Raw genomic sequence first — 15088 nt, forward strand, 5'->3', positions numbered from 1 at the left:
ATCACACGGTGGAAAGGATTAGAGATTACTAAACAGAACACAACGTAGTCAACAAAAATTATAGTACTATATCTAAACCTTTTAAGTTCATCAAACAAATGTATCAGACAAAGATAGCCCACGCAAACGTCAAGTGGAGTTTTTAAATGCCGATGTTATTTATTTAGGGGTAAAAAATATTCAAAGCTACCTGGCCCTGTGTGAAGAAGTAATGACCCTCCCCTCCCCCTTGTTAAATCATGAACTGTGGCCACTCACATTTTTTGCAAAGCTGAGTTCTTCACTGACCACACCCAAGCCTGATTACCTCCACACCTGTTAAATGAAGAAACCACTTACATAGAACCTGTTTGACAAATGGAGTTGGCCAAAAGATCTAAAAAAATCTAATGCCACAACCCAATGAAATTCAAGATCAGATGAGAAATAATTGAAATCTATCAAAGTGTTACAAAGCCATTTCTAGAGCTTTAGCATTCCCGCGAACCACTGTGAGAGTCATTATCCACAAATTGAGAAATTTCCCATGAGTGGCCGGCCTGCAAAAATTACCCCAAGGGAACAGCGGCGACTCAACCAGGAGGTCATAAAAGAGCCCAGGACAACATCTAAAGAACTGCAGGCCTCCCTTGCCTCAATTAAGTTTAGTGTTCAATGACTGACTCAACAATAAGGAAGAGACTGGGCAATAATGGCATCCATGGCAGAGTTCCAAGTTGAAAACCACTGCTAACCAAAAAGAGCATAAAGGTTTGTCTTACTTTAAAAAAAAAATATAATAATTCCCAAGGGGAGAATATTCTAAGGACTGACAAGATGAACGCTAAACTTTTTGGAAAGTATGTCTTGTAAAAGTAACAGTATCCATCCATCCATCCATTTTCTGAGCTGCTTCTCCTCACTAGGGTCGCGGGCGTGCTGGAGCCTATCCCACCTATCATCGGGCAGGAGGAGGGGTACACCCTGAAGTGGTTGCCAGCCAATCGCAGGGCACATACAAACAAACAACCATTCACACTCACATCCACACCTACGAGCAATTTAGAGTCTCCAATTCATGCATGTTTTTGGGATGTGGGAGGAAACCGGAGTGCCCGGAGAAAACCCACGCAGGCACGGGGAGAACATGCAAACTCCACACAGGCGGGGCCGGGGATTGAACCCCGCACCTCAGAACTGTGAGGCAGACACTCAAACCAGTCGGCTGCCGTAACACAGTATTTCAGAAAAAAACATCATACGAATAGTTAGAAATGGTGGTGGTAGTGTGATGGTCTGGGGCTGCTTAGCTTCTTCCGGACCTGGACGTGATTGACAGAACCATGAATTCTCCTATTTACCAGAAAATCCGGAAGGAGAATGGTCATCAACTCATGACCTCAAGCTGAAGCATGCTCTGCAGCAGGACAACAACCCAAAACACACCAGCAAGTCAACTTCTGAATGGCTTAAAAAAAAAAAAAAAAGTGAAAGTTTTGGAGTTGCCGGTAGTCATAGTCCGGACTTTAATCTGATTGAAAAGATGTGACATGACCTTAAAAAGCCTGTTAATATGCAAAAACCCTCCACTGTTGTTGAATTAAAACAATTCTGCACAGAAACATGGGTCCAAAAATCTCCACAGAGATATGGAAGACTCTTTGCCGGTTAAAGAACACACGTAATTTCAGTTGTTACTCCTGAGGGTGGCCCAACAAGTTACTATGTTTAATTTACAGACAGACAGTTCCCTGTCAATTGACTGTCTGTTGTCGTACTAGAACAGCTCCAACTACCGGAGACAAATTCCTTGTGTGTTTTTTGGACATACTTGGCAAATAAAGATGATTCTGATTCTTATAATTACTTTTTCACACCGGGCCAGGTAACTTGCACTGAATAGTTTTTTTCCCCTTAAGAAATTTTATGTTTGCTTGGGTTATCTTTGTCTGATATTTACATTTGTTTGATGATCTTAAAAATTAAAGGGGGGAAATTATTGCAAAAAAAACAAAACTATTTACCAAATACTTTTTCATGGCACTATAAGTACTAGTACAGGGGAAAAAACAACAGCTATTGATAAATATATAATTATTACACGCCTGACTTTGGTGCGGGCAGTGTGGGTTTAGTTCCCACTCAGTGACGGTCTGAATGCAAGTACGAATGGTTGTCCGCGTCTATATCTGCCCTGCGACTGACTGGCCACCAGTTCAGGGTGCAGTCCGCCTTTCGCCCGAGGTCGGCTGGGATGGTCTCCAGTGCCCTGCGACCCTAAACAGGATAAGCGGTGTTGAGAATGTATGGATGGATAATTATCACACCTACATACAAAAGGCCGCTCGGCTTTCTCAGAAGTCCAGCGTCAACTCATCCTGATGTCACAATATTGACATTCATGCAAACTTGAAGCATTTTACTGTATTTTATAACAATCAGAATGTTGTATGCATCGTCTTGGAAGATACAGAGATCTTTCCCTTGCATTATCTATTCGGTGAAACTATGTATCTTTTTTTTATGCAGTATTTTCACTGCAGGACTTTAGTATTTTTTTTTATTTTTTTTTTTTACGAGAACCGAAATGAGGTTGTTGAATAGTATTTCCATTCAAAAAAACAACCAACATAGAAAATAGCTCCTATGCTGAATGTTCTTTTCCTATATGTGACCAAAGATGTTACTAAAAGCAACCTTATTCATGGCCGACAATATTTAATTTTCTATGCCTTATCTCGCGTAATTTTCCATTAGTCCATATCCATGTTATCGATGTCAAATTGAATTTGTCTGACCCTTATTTCAAAAGTATGGATTACTGCCATGTTGTTTGTTCAATTTGAAGCCATGAGTGCTTATTGGTGCACTTGAAGGTCTTGGAAGATTGGTCCAGATGTGAAGCTGTTACACATTCTTAAAATTCAGCTGGTGTCTTTCAAACCAAGGTGTCCTAGTTTATTGTGACTATTGTCATTTTTCAATGTTTTGGTCAGTTTCTCAACTGTGGAAAATTCTCAGATGCGTATCTAGATGATATTGCTCTCCTTGCAAATGAATGAATCCAACATAAACAGGAAACAAAGCAGTAAAAAAAAAAAAAAGGTTTTGCTATTAAATGAAATTGCTATGAGATACTCTTTCCAGAAAGTGAAGCAACATAATGCGAGCATTGCGAAGAAAGAGGCTGTTGTTTCCACCTCTATGCACAGTCAGTGTGCACAAAGCACTAAGGGATAGATTGTAATGAATTCATGAGTTTGTGGCACTTGACATATCTACACACTCCAAAAGTGTATCCGGGACATTGAGTTTTTAAAATGTCATTTATCTAGTACTTGTAAACAAGTTGAAATGAGGGGTGAAGCAGATCAGGGTTGGCTTGGTAACTTGTAACAACCAATTATGTTAAAATAATCATTGCAAGTACTGCTATAACATTTCCCATCAAATGACCCTTGTAGGAAAGTTTCCCCAAACCCATATTACAAATTTTATTGGGTGGAACCGTCCATTTTGTTACCAAGTAGGAATTGCAAAATAATATTTAAATTAATAGAACACACTCCTGCCAAGACATTTTCTCCCTCACCTATTATCCATCCATCCATCCATCTTCCGTTCCGCTTATCCTCACTAGGGTCGCGGGTGTGCTGGAGCCTATCCCAGCTAACCTCGCCGGGAGGCGGGGTACACCCTGAACTGGTCGCAAGCCAATCGCAGGGCACATAGAAACAAACAACCATTTACACTCACATTCACACCTATGGGCAATTTAGAGTCTTCAATTATTGCATGTTTTTGGAATGTGGGAGGAAACTGGAGTGCCCAGAGAAAACCCATGCAGGCACGGGGAGAACATGCAAACTCCACACAGGCGGGGCCGGGATTTGAACCCCCTTCCCCAGAACTGTGAGGCAGATGTGCTAACCAGTCTACACCGTGCCTCTCCTCACCCATTATTTCATTCTAATTTGAATTTCAATAGAGATCTATATGTGCTCAAATTTTCTTGTTAAGATTCAGGACTTATGCACTGAGAAATTAAGGAGAAGTAAAAAAAAAAAAAAAAAAAAGCCACAATAATAGCTGTCAGTCTATTTGTATTCACTAGGGTCAAGGGTGAGCTGCAGCACATCCCAGTGAAGATTTATCCACACATCAGCATTTGATTAATTCTTTTTCCTTGCTGGAAAAGGGTTTCGTAATTTATAAATAATTTTACGAATGTAGAAACAAATGAAAGAATTGCTCACCTCGGCTGAACTATTTACAGTATAATAGTAAAGAAATGAGTGCTGCATTTTTGTTGACTGTTTTGCTGAACTTTTTTGGAGCATGCCAATGGTCCTCAAGGCTGGGAGCAGACAGAGATATACAGTCAACACAATTAGTGTACATAGTTGATAAACGGGCTGTGTATGGGCAGACGAGAAAACATGATGCAATCGCTGTGAAAAACAGACCGAGAAGTGACACGGTACAAAATAAGCCCAAGTAGTACATTAAACTATGCTACAGACTAACATATAGAGTTCCAGATACAAAAGATTCATTGTAAAAGTATTAACTCATTTAGATACTGTAAGTTACTTCTTCACGTTAAGGCTGTGCTTCAAGTATGTAATGTTCCAATGCCTAAGAAGCTGAAACTCGCACAAGGACAAGAGCCTTCGTTTTAGACTATTCACAAAAACTTAAGGATATTCGGCTTTCATGTTAAGTGTCCTGTTTAACCAAAAATGCACTATAACCTTTACAGGTGAACTTAAAATGACCTTGATTTTCCCGACTGTTCATTGTTTCAGTACTTTTTGCACAGCTTGCTGTTCTCTGAGCTGAACGGCAAAATTCTGCTGATGACATTGTGACACTCTAAGCTCAGGGGCCATTTACCTCTGAGAACATTCAGTTTAAAACCTCGCAACTACGAGGTACTGTTGATCAGTTTCATCTCGGTCTTATTATGTCTAAACATGTCCACATAATGATGAAGAGAACTGTTTAAACACCAATTATTGAACCGGGAACTATATTGGTCCATTTATTGATCAAACAGCTGTTGTAAATTTTGCCATTCAGCTACTTGTTCGAGAGCAGCCACTGGTGCAAAAAGTACTGAAGTTGGACAGGTGCATTTAGGAGATCACATTTAGTTCACTTGTAAAGGTCATTGTGCATTTTTAAGTTAATCTTGAAATATCACACGAAAGGCTAATAGAACTTTTTTGTTAAATATTAAAATGTTACCTAAAATAAAGTGTTGCTTGTATACTGCACATCTTGTTGTTCTTTTATTATTGACAATAGCCATTTTATATTGAGTAGTGTAAACCCGAACCCGACTGAACTTTCTCGCAGTGTGCGGAGTTTGGCATCTGATTTCAGGAGTGATCGATCTTTCAGCAACTGGTTTTTGCCGTGATTGAAAATTTGAACTGCGGTTGCACGATGTAGCAAGTAGCCAATCAAAATGCACATAAGCTTCCACTCACGCTAAAAATACATTTTTGGGTTTTAAGCGAGCGAGAGCGACAGAACGGCCACCGCCCCACCCCCAAGCCATATAAATACAGTATATAAAGTATCTAATATTGTGTTTTACAACAATATTTATCCACACTCTCAGTTTAATTCTCGCCCACATCCACGCTTTTTAACAACGCGCTTCTTCCTGAGTCGCCAGTTGTGATGATCCGGTCCAATTGAGTTCGCCTTCACCGCGAAGTGTGTGGTAGGCCCAAGGCGTTCCCATTTCGCAATAAGTTTCATTTCCGACTGTATGGTCGTCATCACATTGCTCCTTTTTGCCATTTCTGGTAACGTTCAGTGGTTGTCTAATAAAGAGAACTTTAAAAAAAAAAAAAGAAATTTGCCCGCACAATAGCGGTTCGAAATTATAAAATTTTAACTTTGAACTTGACATAAAAAGTTCCACTATCCCTGAGCAACAACAGTCTGTTTTATGTCTTAGCATTGTTATGCTAAAAAGAACAGATGGTTGTTTGATCTGATAATAGGTTAATAAGGCAGATTAAAGTAAACAAGCTTCTTTCATTACAACCAGATGAACCCTCCATAAAACATGAGACACATTTGAGCATTAGTTGATCTTCTCAAAAGAACATCTTGAACAACAAGTTATTCGCTGCCTGAATCCTTTTGGATGTTACATCAGTATAGCCGCAAAAAATCTCTGAAAGAAAATGGCAAACCATTTTTTAACTCTTCCAAAGTTTTGTTTTTGTTTGTTAATAAAGGTTTAAATAAAACATTACTTTTAAAAAAAACTAGATAAGCTTCTGGAGCATATTTCCCCACAGACTGATAACGATTAGACTGTTTTAGTGTCCACTGCCATCATGTATGGTGCTTTCTTTAATATGGTATAGTGGTAACAGAACATGGACCCTGATGTCCATGTTTACGAAGAGACAAGACACGAAAAGAAAGTAGAAGAGGATAAAAGCGATTCCTTGCTTTAAAACGCATGCAGACCGCTATCCAATCAATTTTCTGCAAATTGATATTTATGGAAAATATTGTCGAAATCAGAACGAAACAACTGTCTCACTCTCAGTCCTCCGCAAAGGCCCGTGCCTGGCCTGCATTTGACAAGTACAGAATCATCGCTATCCTCTTCTGCTTTACTTTCACTTCTTTCCTCATTTGAGTCCTAATCTCCAGTTCCATCTGATAGAGGAAAATACTCAGCATCACACCAACTAGCAACACATTCAAACACATCATGAACACATGAATGCATTGAGGCCAGCCTTCTGGTTACACATTTACGAATATGATCAAAAGATTCCACTAGATTTGACGTTTATCCAATCAAAATGCACACTATATGTATGTATATATATATATATATATATATATATATATATATATATACCTGTGTAAGCAGGTCACACATATCATAACTAGTTTTTTAATCGTGATCAACTCCACGCATGACAAGAAAAAAGAAAAGTGTGCTTACTGCTTCAGACCAACACGGCACACCACACACACAACCACGTCTCATATCACACAAAGGACAATCGTGAGTTGTAGTGCCAAGAATGAACTCTGAGAGGCAGTATGGTGCCATATGGCATCCTAACTGTGGGAAAATACTAAGAAGAAGAAAGGGTAGGAGTATAAGATGAAATAATAATAAGGTAGGGCACCTGGTACCTGATCTTTATTTCTAAATTTTATTTCTTTAATATTTACGATTGTTAGTCTGACTGTTTTCCTAGTAGATCGGGGAGGAAAGAAATCTCTTAAAACGTCCCACTCCACTTCAGTTGCTCCTCAATTTGAGTCGCTCACCACACACGTAAGGATTTGTGATCATAACTGTTGAACAGGTTTTAACATTTACGATTATCGGCCCGACTGTTTTTTGAGCAGACCGGCAAGGAAAAAAATCTCTCCTAACGCACCCGACACCGATAATCAGGCCTTTGCTGACTTTGATTATATGGCGGGCTTCATTGTTCGGAAAAAAAACTGTGTGTTTTGGTGAACAAGTGCGTAATGGTTTTACACACAAGATCGACCCAGGGTGGGACAAGCCGAAAGTCACAACAACAACTTGACACTGTCTGTATGCCTGAGGCGCTGTTGCTTCTCACCTATTGCGCTTCCAAAAAAGCCTTCACTTCATTTCCGAGCGGCTCCCACATCACTTGAACGTCCCCATGACGAGCGTCTCCGATGTGAACTCGAACTGGTTGCTGGAGGACGCTGACTTTCCCCAAGAATACAAGCTGGGCGGCCGCTGCTTGAATGATGACGTGTACCTGTAGAAGCTCCTGTGTATGGCAAACCGTTTGAGCACTTTTTAAAAAAAAATTGTGAAACAATAACAGGTTTCAGTGCGACAGAAAAACAAACAAAGTTAAATATGTGAATGTGCGTGTGGGTGCAGGTACATAGTAATCAATATAGATGATGATGTCAGGGAGTGTATACATTAAGAAAAATAAAATAAATGAATTTGCAGTTGCTAATCTGAGATAGCAGTGATTCAAGTTACAAGAATGAATTAAATTCGTCGGTCAAGGCAGGGGCGTAGCACTGTATTCTGGGCCCCCATACAGCACATTCACAGAGGGCCCCCTCCAAAAATATGTTGATAGGGGGTGGGGAGGGAAGATTTTTGTCCCCTAATTTTTCATCCCCCAAATATTTGTCAGTGGGGGTACAGAGTTCCCGTCCGAAAAGTATTTTTTGACTGGGGTGGTGTCAGTGCGTCCAAAATTTTATTTCTCGAGGGTGGTGTGGGAGGGGGGGGGGGGGGGGGGGGCATGCATGGGGGCCTGGGACAGTTGTCCCCATTTTTCCCCCTGTTCAACACCCTTGGGTGAAGCTGCCACTGCATGAACCTTGAACTGCATAAGTGGCAGTAACTTTGTACTGGTGCTAACAGCCAACGCCCCCAACCCCCCCGCCACGACCCACCGTCCGCCAGAGATGGGTGTATGTGGTGCATTACACACATGGGGACTGTGTGTGATGCATTTGAAACCAGAGGGGTTGACCCGTCAACAACAATAAACAGTCAACAAAAATGCAGCACTCATTTCTTTACTATTATACTGTAAAGAAAACACACTTAAGGATCCCACTATCGAACATTGGAATTGAACCACATGCAATCTTTCCACATTCCCAGGCAGATTGTTAAGTGGGTACTACTGCCCCCCCCCCCCCCAACCCCCGCTAGAACCGCCACTGAACTGGATATCCATCAAACTGGGAAAAAAAAAAAAAAAAAACCTGCTCCATAGGCTTTCCATACATACCTGTGTCTGTTCTTCAGGTACTCCCTGTAGTTCCTGGTGAGCAGAGTGTAGAGGAAAGGGTTGATGCAGCTGTTGCTGTAAGTGAGGCTGGCCACCAGGTAGTTGATGCAGGTGTGCGTCCTCGAGGCCAGACTCAGCGGCTCGCTGCGGTACAGCGGCAGCAGCTGCCAGATCCAAAAGGGCAGGAAGCACGCCCAGAACACCAGCACGATGGTGAAGATCATGAGGAGAACTTTTTGTTTGGGCGAGCGCTTATTTTCGCCCTTGCCGATGACCGCGTTGCTCTGGGACTCCAAGTAGGTGCGCGCCAGCTTGACGTACAGGTATCCGATAATGAGGCCCGGCGCCATGATGCTGGTGCCGAACAGGAGCGTCACGTAGACTTTGTAGGCGAGGGGCGCCCACGTGGGTGCGCACACCCTCTTCACGCCCCCGTCCGGCGACGTGGCGCTGGTCTGTGCCACCATCACCATCATGGGCACGGTGAGGAGCAAGGAGAGGAGCCACACGCCACACGCCAGAGCCTTGCGGTAACTCTTGGAGCGGCGCACCGTGTCCAGCGGCTTGGTGACGGCCAGGTAGCGCTCGGAGCACATGACGGTGAGCGTGAAGATGCTGGCGTGCATGGTGAGGAGGTCGAGGCTGAGCAGGACGCGGCAGCCCACGTCGCCGAAGTACCAGTCCTTCAGGAAGTAGGTGGACACCACGAACGGGATGGTGGACAGGTAGAGCAGGTCCGCCAGAGCCAGGTTGATGATGGAGATGTACATGGACGTGGCGAAGCGGATGGAGTGACACATCACCGCCAGCGTGTACACGTTCCCGGACACCCCGACGATGTACACGACGGACAGCAGGCTCCCGAAAGTAGACGTGATGACCAGTTCCTCGTCGGCTGTCGGCGGACCCGCACTTAAAAATGACTTGTTACTCATCCTCCCTTTTCTTTTCTTTTCTTTGCTTTTCCTTTTTTTTTTTTTTTTTTTTTAATAAATCAGCGTCGCCTCCCGTGCGCCCTTTTGGAAGTTTTGGGAAAGATGCGCTCGTTCACGCAGGCTGCGTGCGTCTCCCGTCCACGCCGATCCGCCTGCGAGATCGCAGCAGCCTGCGCGCGTACTGCAGTTGCGCCCTTGACGTCATCACGGTGACACTCGTCGTGAAGCTCTGGCAACAATTTCACGACATTAGGTACACTTGCGCAATCTAATGAGATCCAGCGCAAAAGCTGCATTGAATTTGTTCCACTGTCCCATAGCACGTAACTAACGGAATCCCTCCTTGAGACAGATAAAACAAATAAAACAAATAAATCAATTCCAATATTCCTTTCACAACGCTTTAAAAAAAAAATCATTATTCATTTTTTTTCAGTGGTTGTAAAAACACTGCATCATTATTAACAACAAATTTCATTTCAAATCAGAAGTCAACCAAAGATTTAAGTACACAACTGTTGTTCAGTTAATGTTGAGAAGGGATTCGGGTGGAATTCAATGCCGGTAATATCTGTACAAAGCGAAGAAAATCTGAAAATTTCGTACAGATTTCCTGCCAAATTGAAAGGATCAAATAATTCATTTTCGAAGAAACACAAAGCAGACACGCTGCAAAAACGCAAACTCTTACAGACTGAATTGATCATATTTCGAGTGAAAACATCTTGCTGTACTTATTTAGAGACAGTTTTGGCTTTCTTTTCTAATCAAAAGTTTGCTTAACCGCCATATTCAAATGTATGTATTTCGTCATGGTATTAAATTCACTTCTTTCTTTTTTTTTTTTGCGGTTTCTGTATCCATTTGTATAGTGGATATAAACACACCAGTTCAAATGCCACTGTTAATGTAATCTATAACTCAACTGTACAACTCAATTAAACCAATCTTTTAGGCATGGGAAGTAAAAATAAACAGCTGGAATAATGTGGTGGCACAAATGTCAACACCCTGTCATAACTGGGAATGTGGCTGAATTAACCAATCACATTCAAATGAATGTTATTTATTTATATATTTATTTATTTGTTTGTTTGTTTATTTATCTATGTATTTATCTATCTATCTATCACCTGTCATGTTTATCTGCATGGTTATATGCGTGGATCTGTATGCCCTTTTTAAAATGCTGGAACAGTTTTTCTGTGCGACAGTGGAGTTTGAAATACTCCCTCTATGGTTGTTTGCATCGTGACATTTATTGGAAATGCAGCCCGATATGAGGTTTGTGAGGGAACAGACGCAGAGAAAAGAGAGACCATAACAGAAAAAAACCCAGACGAATAGCAGAATAACATGGTATATAACTAGTATATAATGTTACATCTGAGTTGCATTCTTAACTGTGAAGGAAAGGCACACCCTGTGAGGAACAGGGAACAAAGTGGTAGTGAGCCAGGAAGTGTTACCGGTGGGACTGATATGGGATCGGCAGGGTGTGGGATCGGGTTTCAGCACGTCTGTGCTGTTTCCCGGTCCGTGTGCCCTGCCCCTCTGGATTTTAAATGCATCACACACACTCCCCATGTTTTAATGCACCACATACACCCATCTCTGGCGGACGGTGGGTCGAGGGTGGAGGTGGGGAGTTTGGCTGTTAGGCAGTAGTGCCTGGCAGCCCTGCCCCCACCCCCTCGGCTCACTGACCTCTCCAGATTGGCCAGTTGTCGGGGCTCATTGGTAGGGCCGGCGGACCGCCCTGGGTCCCTCGGTGTGGGACGTGTCCCGTCCGCCGGGCTGCTTTCGGGTGCACCCCTGGGCCTGATCCCGCACCTCGATTGATTGGGTGAGGTCCTCAGCCACTCCTGTCAGTCTTTGTGCATGTAAAACGGTGTCAATTCAATTTACATATGCATGTATCCGCAGGCACACCCCCCGAGGACTCTTTCACTGGGTGTGGGGTCATGCACTTACTGCGACAAATAACTCATGAAGATGCAAATCTCTTGTGTATCCACTCACTTATACTCTCGTCCTGTAGACTTTTATAATTTACATAATTTATGCCACCACACTTCAGTTGTACAGCTTCTTCTCCTGTCCTTGTCCTGTTCTATGTTGTCCTGTCCTTCCGTCACAGGGTGTAGCACTACAGCCCCATGCAACACTCATATTTAATATGTCATTGTTGTAGATAATGTAATGATTTACTTCTCTCATCCTGTTTACAATTAGTGCTTTGTCTTTTGTCTTTGTTTCTCTCTCCCTCCTAGAAACTTTGTTCTGTTCGACTGATCTAGTCTGATTCTCAATAAACCTCAATTATAATACCACAGGAGAAGCGTAAAAACTCCACTGTGACACAGTAAAACTGTTCCGGCATAAAAGGGATACAGATTTTCCATTCTGCCTGTCTTAACAGCCGAACAGGACAAAAAAAAAAAAAAAAAAAAGGAAGCGTTACCGGTATGTCAAACTCATGTTAAATGGGAGTCAGTACACACCTGCAACCATTTAAAGTACCTTTGATTAACCCCAATTAAAGTTCCGATGTTCTAGTAGTCCTTTCCTGGCGTTTTGCTTTCTAGCAGACACTGTCTGGTATTTGGAACTGTTCATAAATCCATCCACTATGACTAAGGACCCAGCTCCGGTTGAAGCTTAACAGGCCTAAAGCATGACACTGCCACCACCCTGCTTCACTCTCGGGATGGTGTTCTGTTGGTGTTGTGTTTGCGCCATACATACCTTTTGGAATTATGGTTGAAAAGTTCAACCTTGATTTCATCGGACCGTAAGACACATTTCCCACATGCGTTTGAGAGATTACAAGTGTGTTTTTGCAAAATGTAGCTGGTCTTGGATGCCTTTCTTTGTAAGAATAAGGCTTGCAATTCTACCTCAGAGGCCAGACATATGCAGGAAACAGAAGAATCTTGTTACTTGTACTACACAGACAGTACTTGGCAGAAATGTCTGCAGCTCCTTCAATGTTGCCTCTTGGCAGCCTCCCTGACCAGTTTTCTTCCAGCTACTGATCACATATGTCACTGTTGTCCCATGTTTTCTCCACTTGATGATAACTGCCTTCACTCTGTCCTGTGGTATATTTAATGCTTCCAATTAATGAGTATTATTTGTTTGAGTGACAGAAAAGCTAAATATAACAAATTCTGAAGTTCCTTTGAAATTGCTCTATTTTTTTTTACCAGTAGAAAGCATGTCTACTGGGAAAGAAATTGTGGACATAATGGAAAAGTCTCTACCTCTAAACCAAAATGTGTGTATCTCTGGGCAATTCCGTTGTAAATGCCTGAGTACTTGTCATCCAACACTTACCAGAAACATTACTATTCATTTTCTTGGAGTTACAGTATATAGGATCTATTCAGATTCTCCATTTGTATGATTTATATATCCTCATCATATATATCATATTATGTCAAACACATTTAGAGTAGTATTGTGCTTCTCAACAAATCTTCCCACTGGTCTGCATCCCCAAATATTTCTCCCATTGTGCTTTTATGGATCCACTAGATTTGGAAAAATTACAACACAATGATGTATAGCACTTACAATGCCTTTGGCAGACTGCATCCTTTAGTTGAATATCAATCGATGAATTTTCAGCCAACATAAGGTTTTTAAGTACAAGGCTATTTAACTTTTCCTCATTACTACTGAGTATGTCAACCAGCTCAGCAACATTTGTATCTAGCCATGCATCATTGTTAATCGGTTTCCCGGTAGCCATAAATAATACATTCTTCCATATTTGACAGAAGGTATACACTATTATTCAAGTTGTTTATGTACTGCTGTAGTTATTGTTTAATTGTTTAATTGTTTTGTTGTCTTTTTAAACCACCTATCAGATTTAGAGTGATACCAAAAAGGAGTTAAGCAGGTGTTTTTACAGTGTTCAGCTATAATCTTCTGCTCCAGCCATCTCCATCTCCCCACATCTGATTCAAATGTCTTATACTGGCTGTACACCATTATATACAAAATAATATGCATAAACATATCCCTTCACTCCTTTTCCTAGGGACAGACATTCTTTTTAGACTAATTCCATTTTTTTTGTCTTTCCATAAAAACAAAATTAAGGAAAAAAAAAGAATTTCTAAAGTTCTTTAATCAATTTTTAATGGAGGAGAAAGTAAGAAAATCTAATCTTGGGAGCACATTCATTTTAAGTACCTCCCCCAAAGAGATAAGGTTAAGTTTGTCCATATATTCAAATCATCCCACACAGTCTTTAATAATATGCTGCCGTTCAACCGAAAAACTGTCAGCTGGAAATGTGACTTTAACACCGAGACTATTTAAAGAGAAGGCCTCGCTCTTGGACCAGTTGATCTCGTACCCAGAAAACCTGCCAAACCTGCCAAAGATAACTTTAAGACAGCGAAGCACAGAGTGAGCACATCTAGACAATGTAAAATAAAATATAGTCTACATAAAGGTTAGCTGTAAAATCCTGATTGAACAGAGTAATACCCTTTATATTCAGATTTTTCCCAATAGCACATGCAAGGTGCTCGAGCGCTAAAGTGAAGATAGCTGGAGAGGCTGGGCAACCTTACCAAGTGGAACTGAAAAGCTGAAAAGTGTAAGAAATTAATCAATTGATTTTGACACAGGCAATTGGATTATGATAGAGAACCTTAATTCAAATGCATGTTGGTCCAAAATCTAATTTAGACAATATGTGAAACAAATCAGACCGCTAATTAAGGTCAAATGCTTCATCAGCATCGAGAGAGATTGCAACCGCAAGATGTTGAAGAGATGCCACCTCTGACATTAGGTGGAATACGATTTGCATATTATGAGCAGAATGACACCCAACAATAAATCCCACTTGGTCTAAATGAATTATGAGGAGATGACTTTCTCAAGATGCATTGCGAGAATCATAGTAAAAAATGTTCTAATCATTATTTAAAAGACTGAAAAGGTTAATTTTTCAATAGCATTTTCCCGCCTTAGGCAACGGGGAGGTGATGGCTCTATTCATTCTAAAAGGCATGGATTAAGTGACAATATTATCCCTATATAGTCATGTCAAAATTGGAGCTAAAACCTCCTGAAAGCATTTATCGAAATCTTCACTCAAACCGTCCTCAGCTAATGCTTTACCACCATTGAGAGCTTCCATTGCCGCCTTGATCTCAAATTCTTAGACATCTGTCTACAAGTATGTCCTATGATCTTCTTTCGCAGTGTTAAAAAAACAACTAATTTGTTTCATATATATTCATATATATTCACCAACATGACCATATGCATGCTCCATTCAGACTATTTTCAAACATCAAAAGTTTAAGTCAGTCTGCTTCTGAACTTATATTTGATGACATTCAT

The 15088-nt window shown here is 41.3% G+C and overlaps 1 protein-coding gene across 3 annotated transcripts in view; it reads right to left on the reverse strand.

Annotated features, from left to right (window-relative positions):
* Positions 1 to 9923, reverse strand: part of LOC133469165 (urotensin-2 receptor) — an 11571-nt gene extending 1648 nt beyond the window's left edge. Inside the window, exons 1-3 of one of the 3 annotated variants that reach the window (XM_061755891.1) lie at positions 8781 to 9865; positions 7608 to 7787; positions 2090 to 2256 (exon numbers count right to left, since the gene is read on the reverse strand). In XM_061755891.1, the coding sequence (XP_061611875.1) occupies positions 7658 to 7787; positions 8781 to 9715 (1065 nt within the window). In that variant the 5' untranslated portion in view covers positions 9716 to 9865 and the 3' untranslated portion in view covers positions 2090 to 2256; positions 7608 to 7657. Of the gene's footprint in view, positions 1 to 2089; positions 2257 to 7607; positions 7788 to 8780 lie in introns of all 3 variants that reach the window. The other 2 variants (XM_061755890.1, XM_061755892.1) reach the window with 2 other exon arrangements.
* Between the last annotated feature and the right edge of the window lie 5165 nt (positions 9924 to 15088).

This window comes from Phyllopteryx taeniolatus, chromosome 19, assembly GCF_024500385.1.
Source record: "Phyllopteryx taeniolatus isolate TA_2022b chromosome 19, UOR_Ptae_1.2, whole genome shotgun sequence".
In the NCBI taxonomy this organism is placed as follows: Eukaryota; Metazoa; Chordata; class Actinopteri; order Syngnathiformes; family Syngnathidae; genus Phyllopteryx; species Phyllopteryx taeniolatus.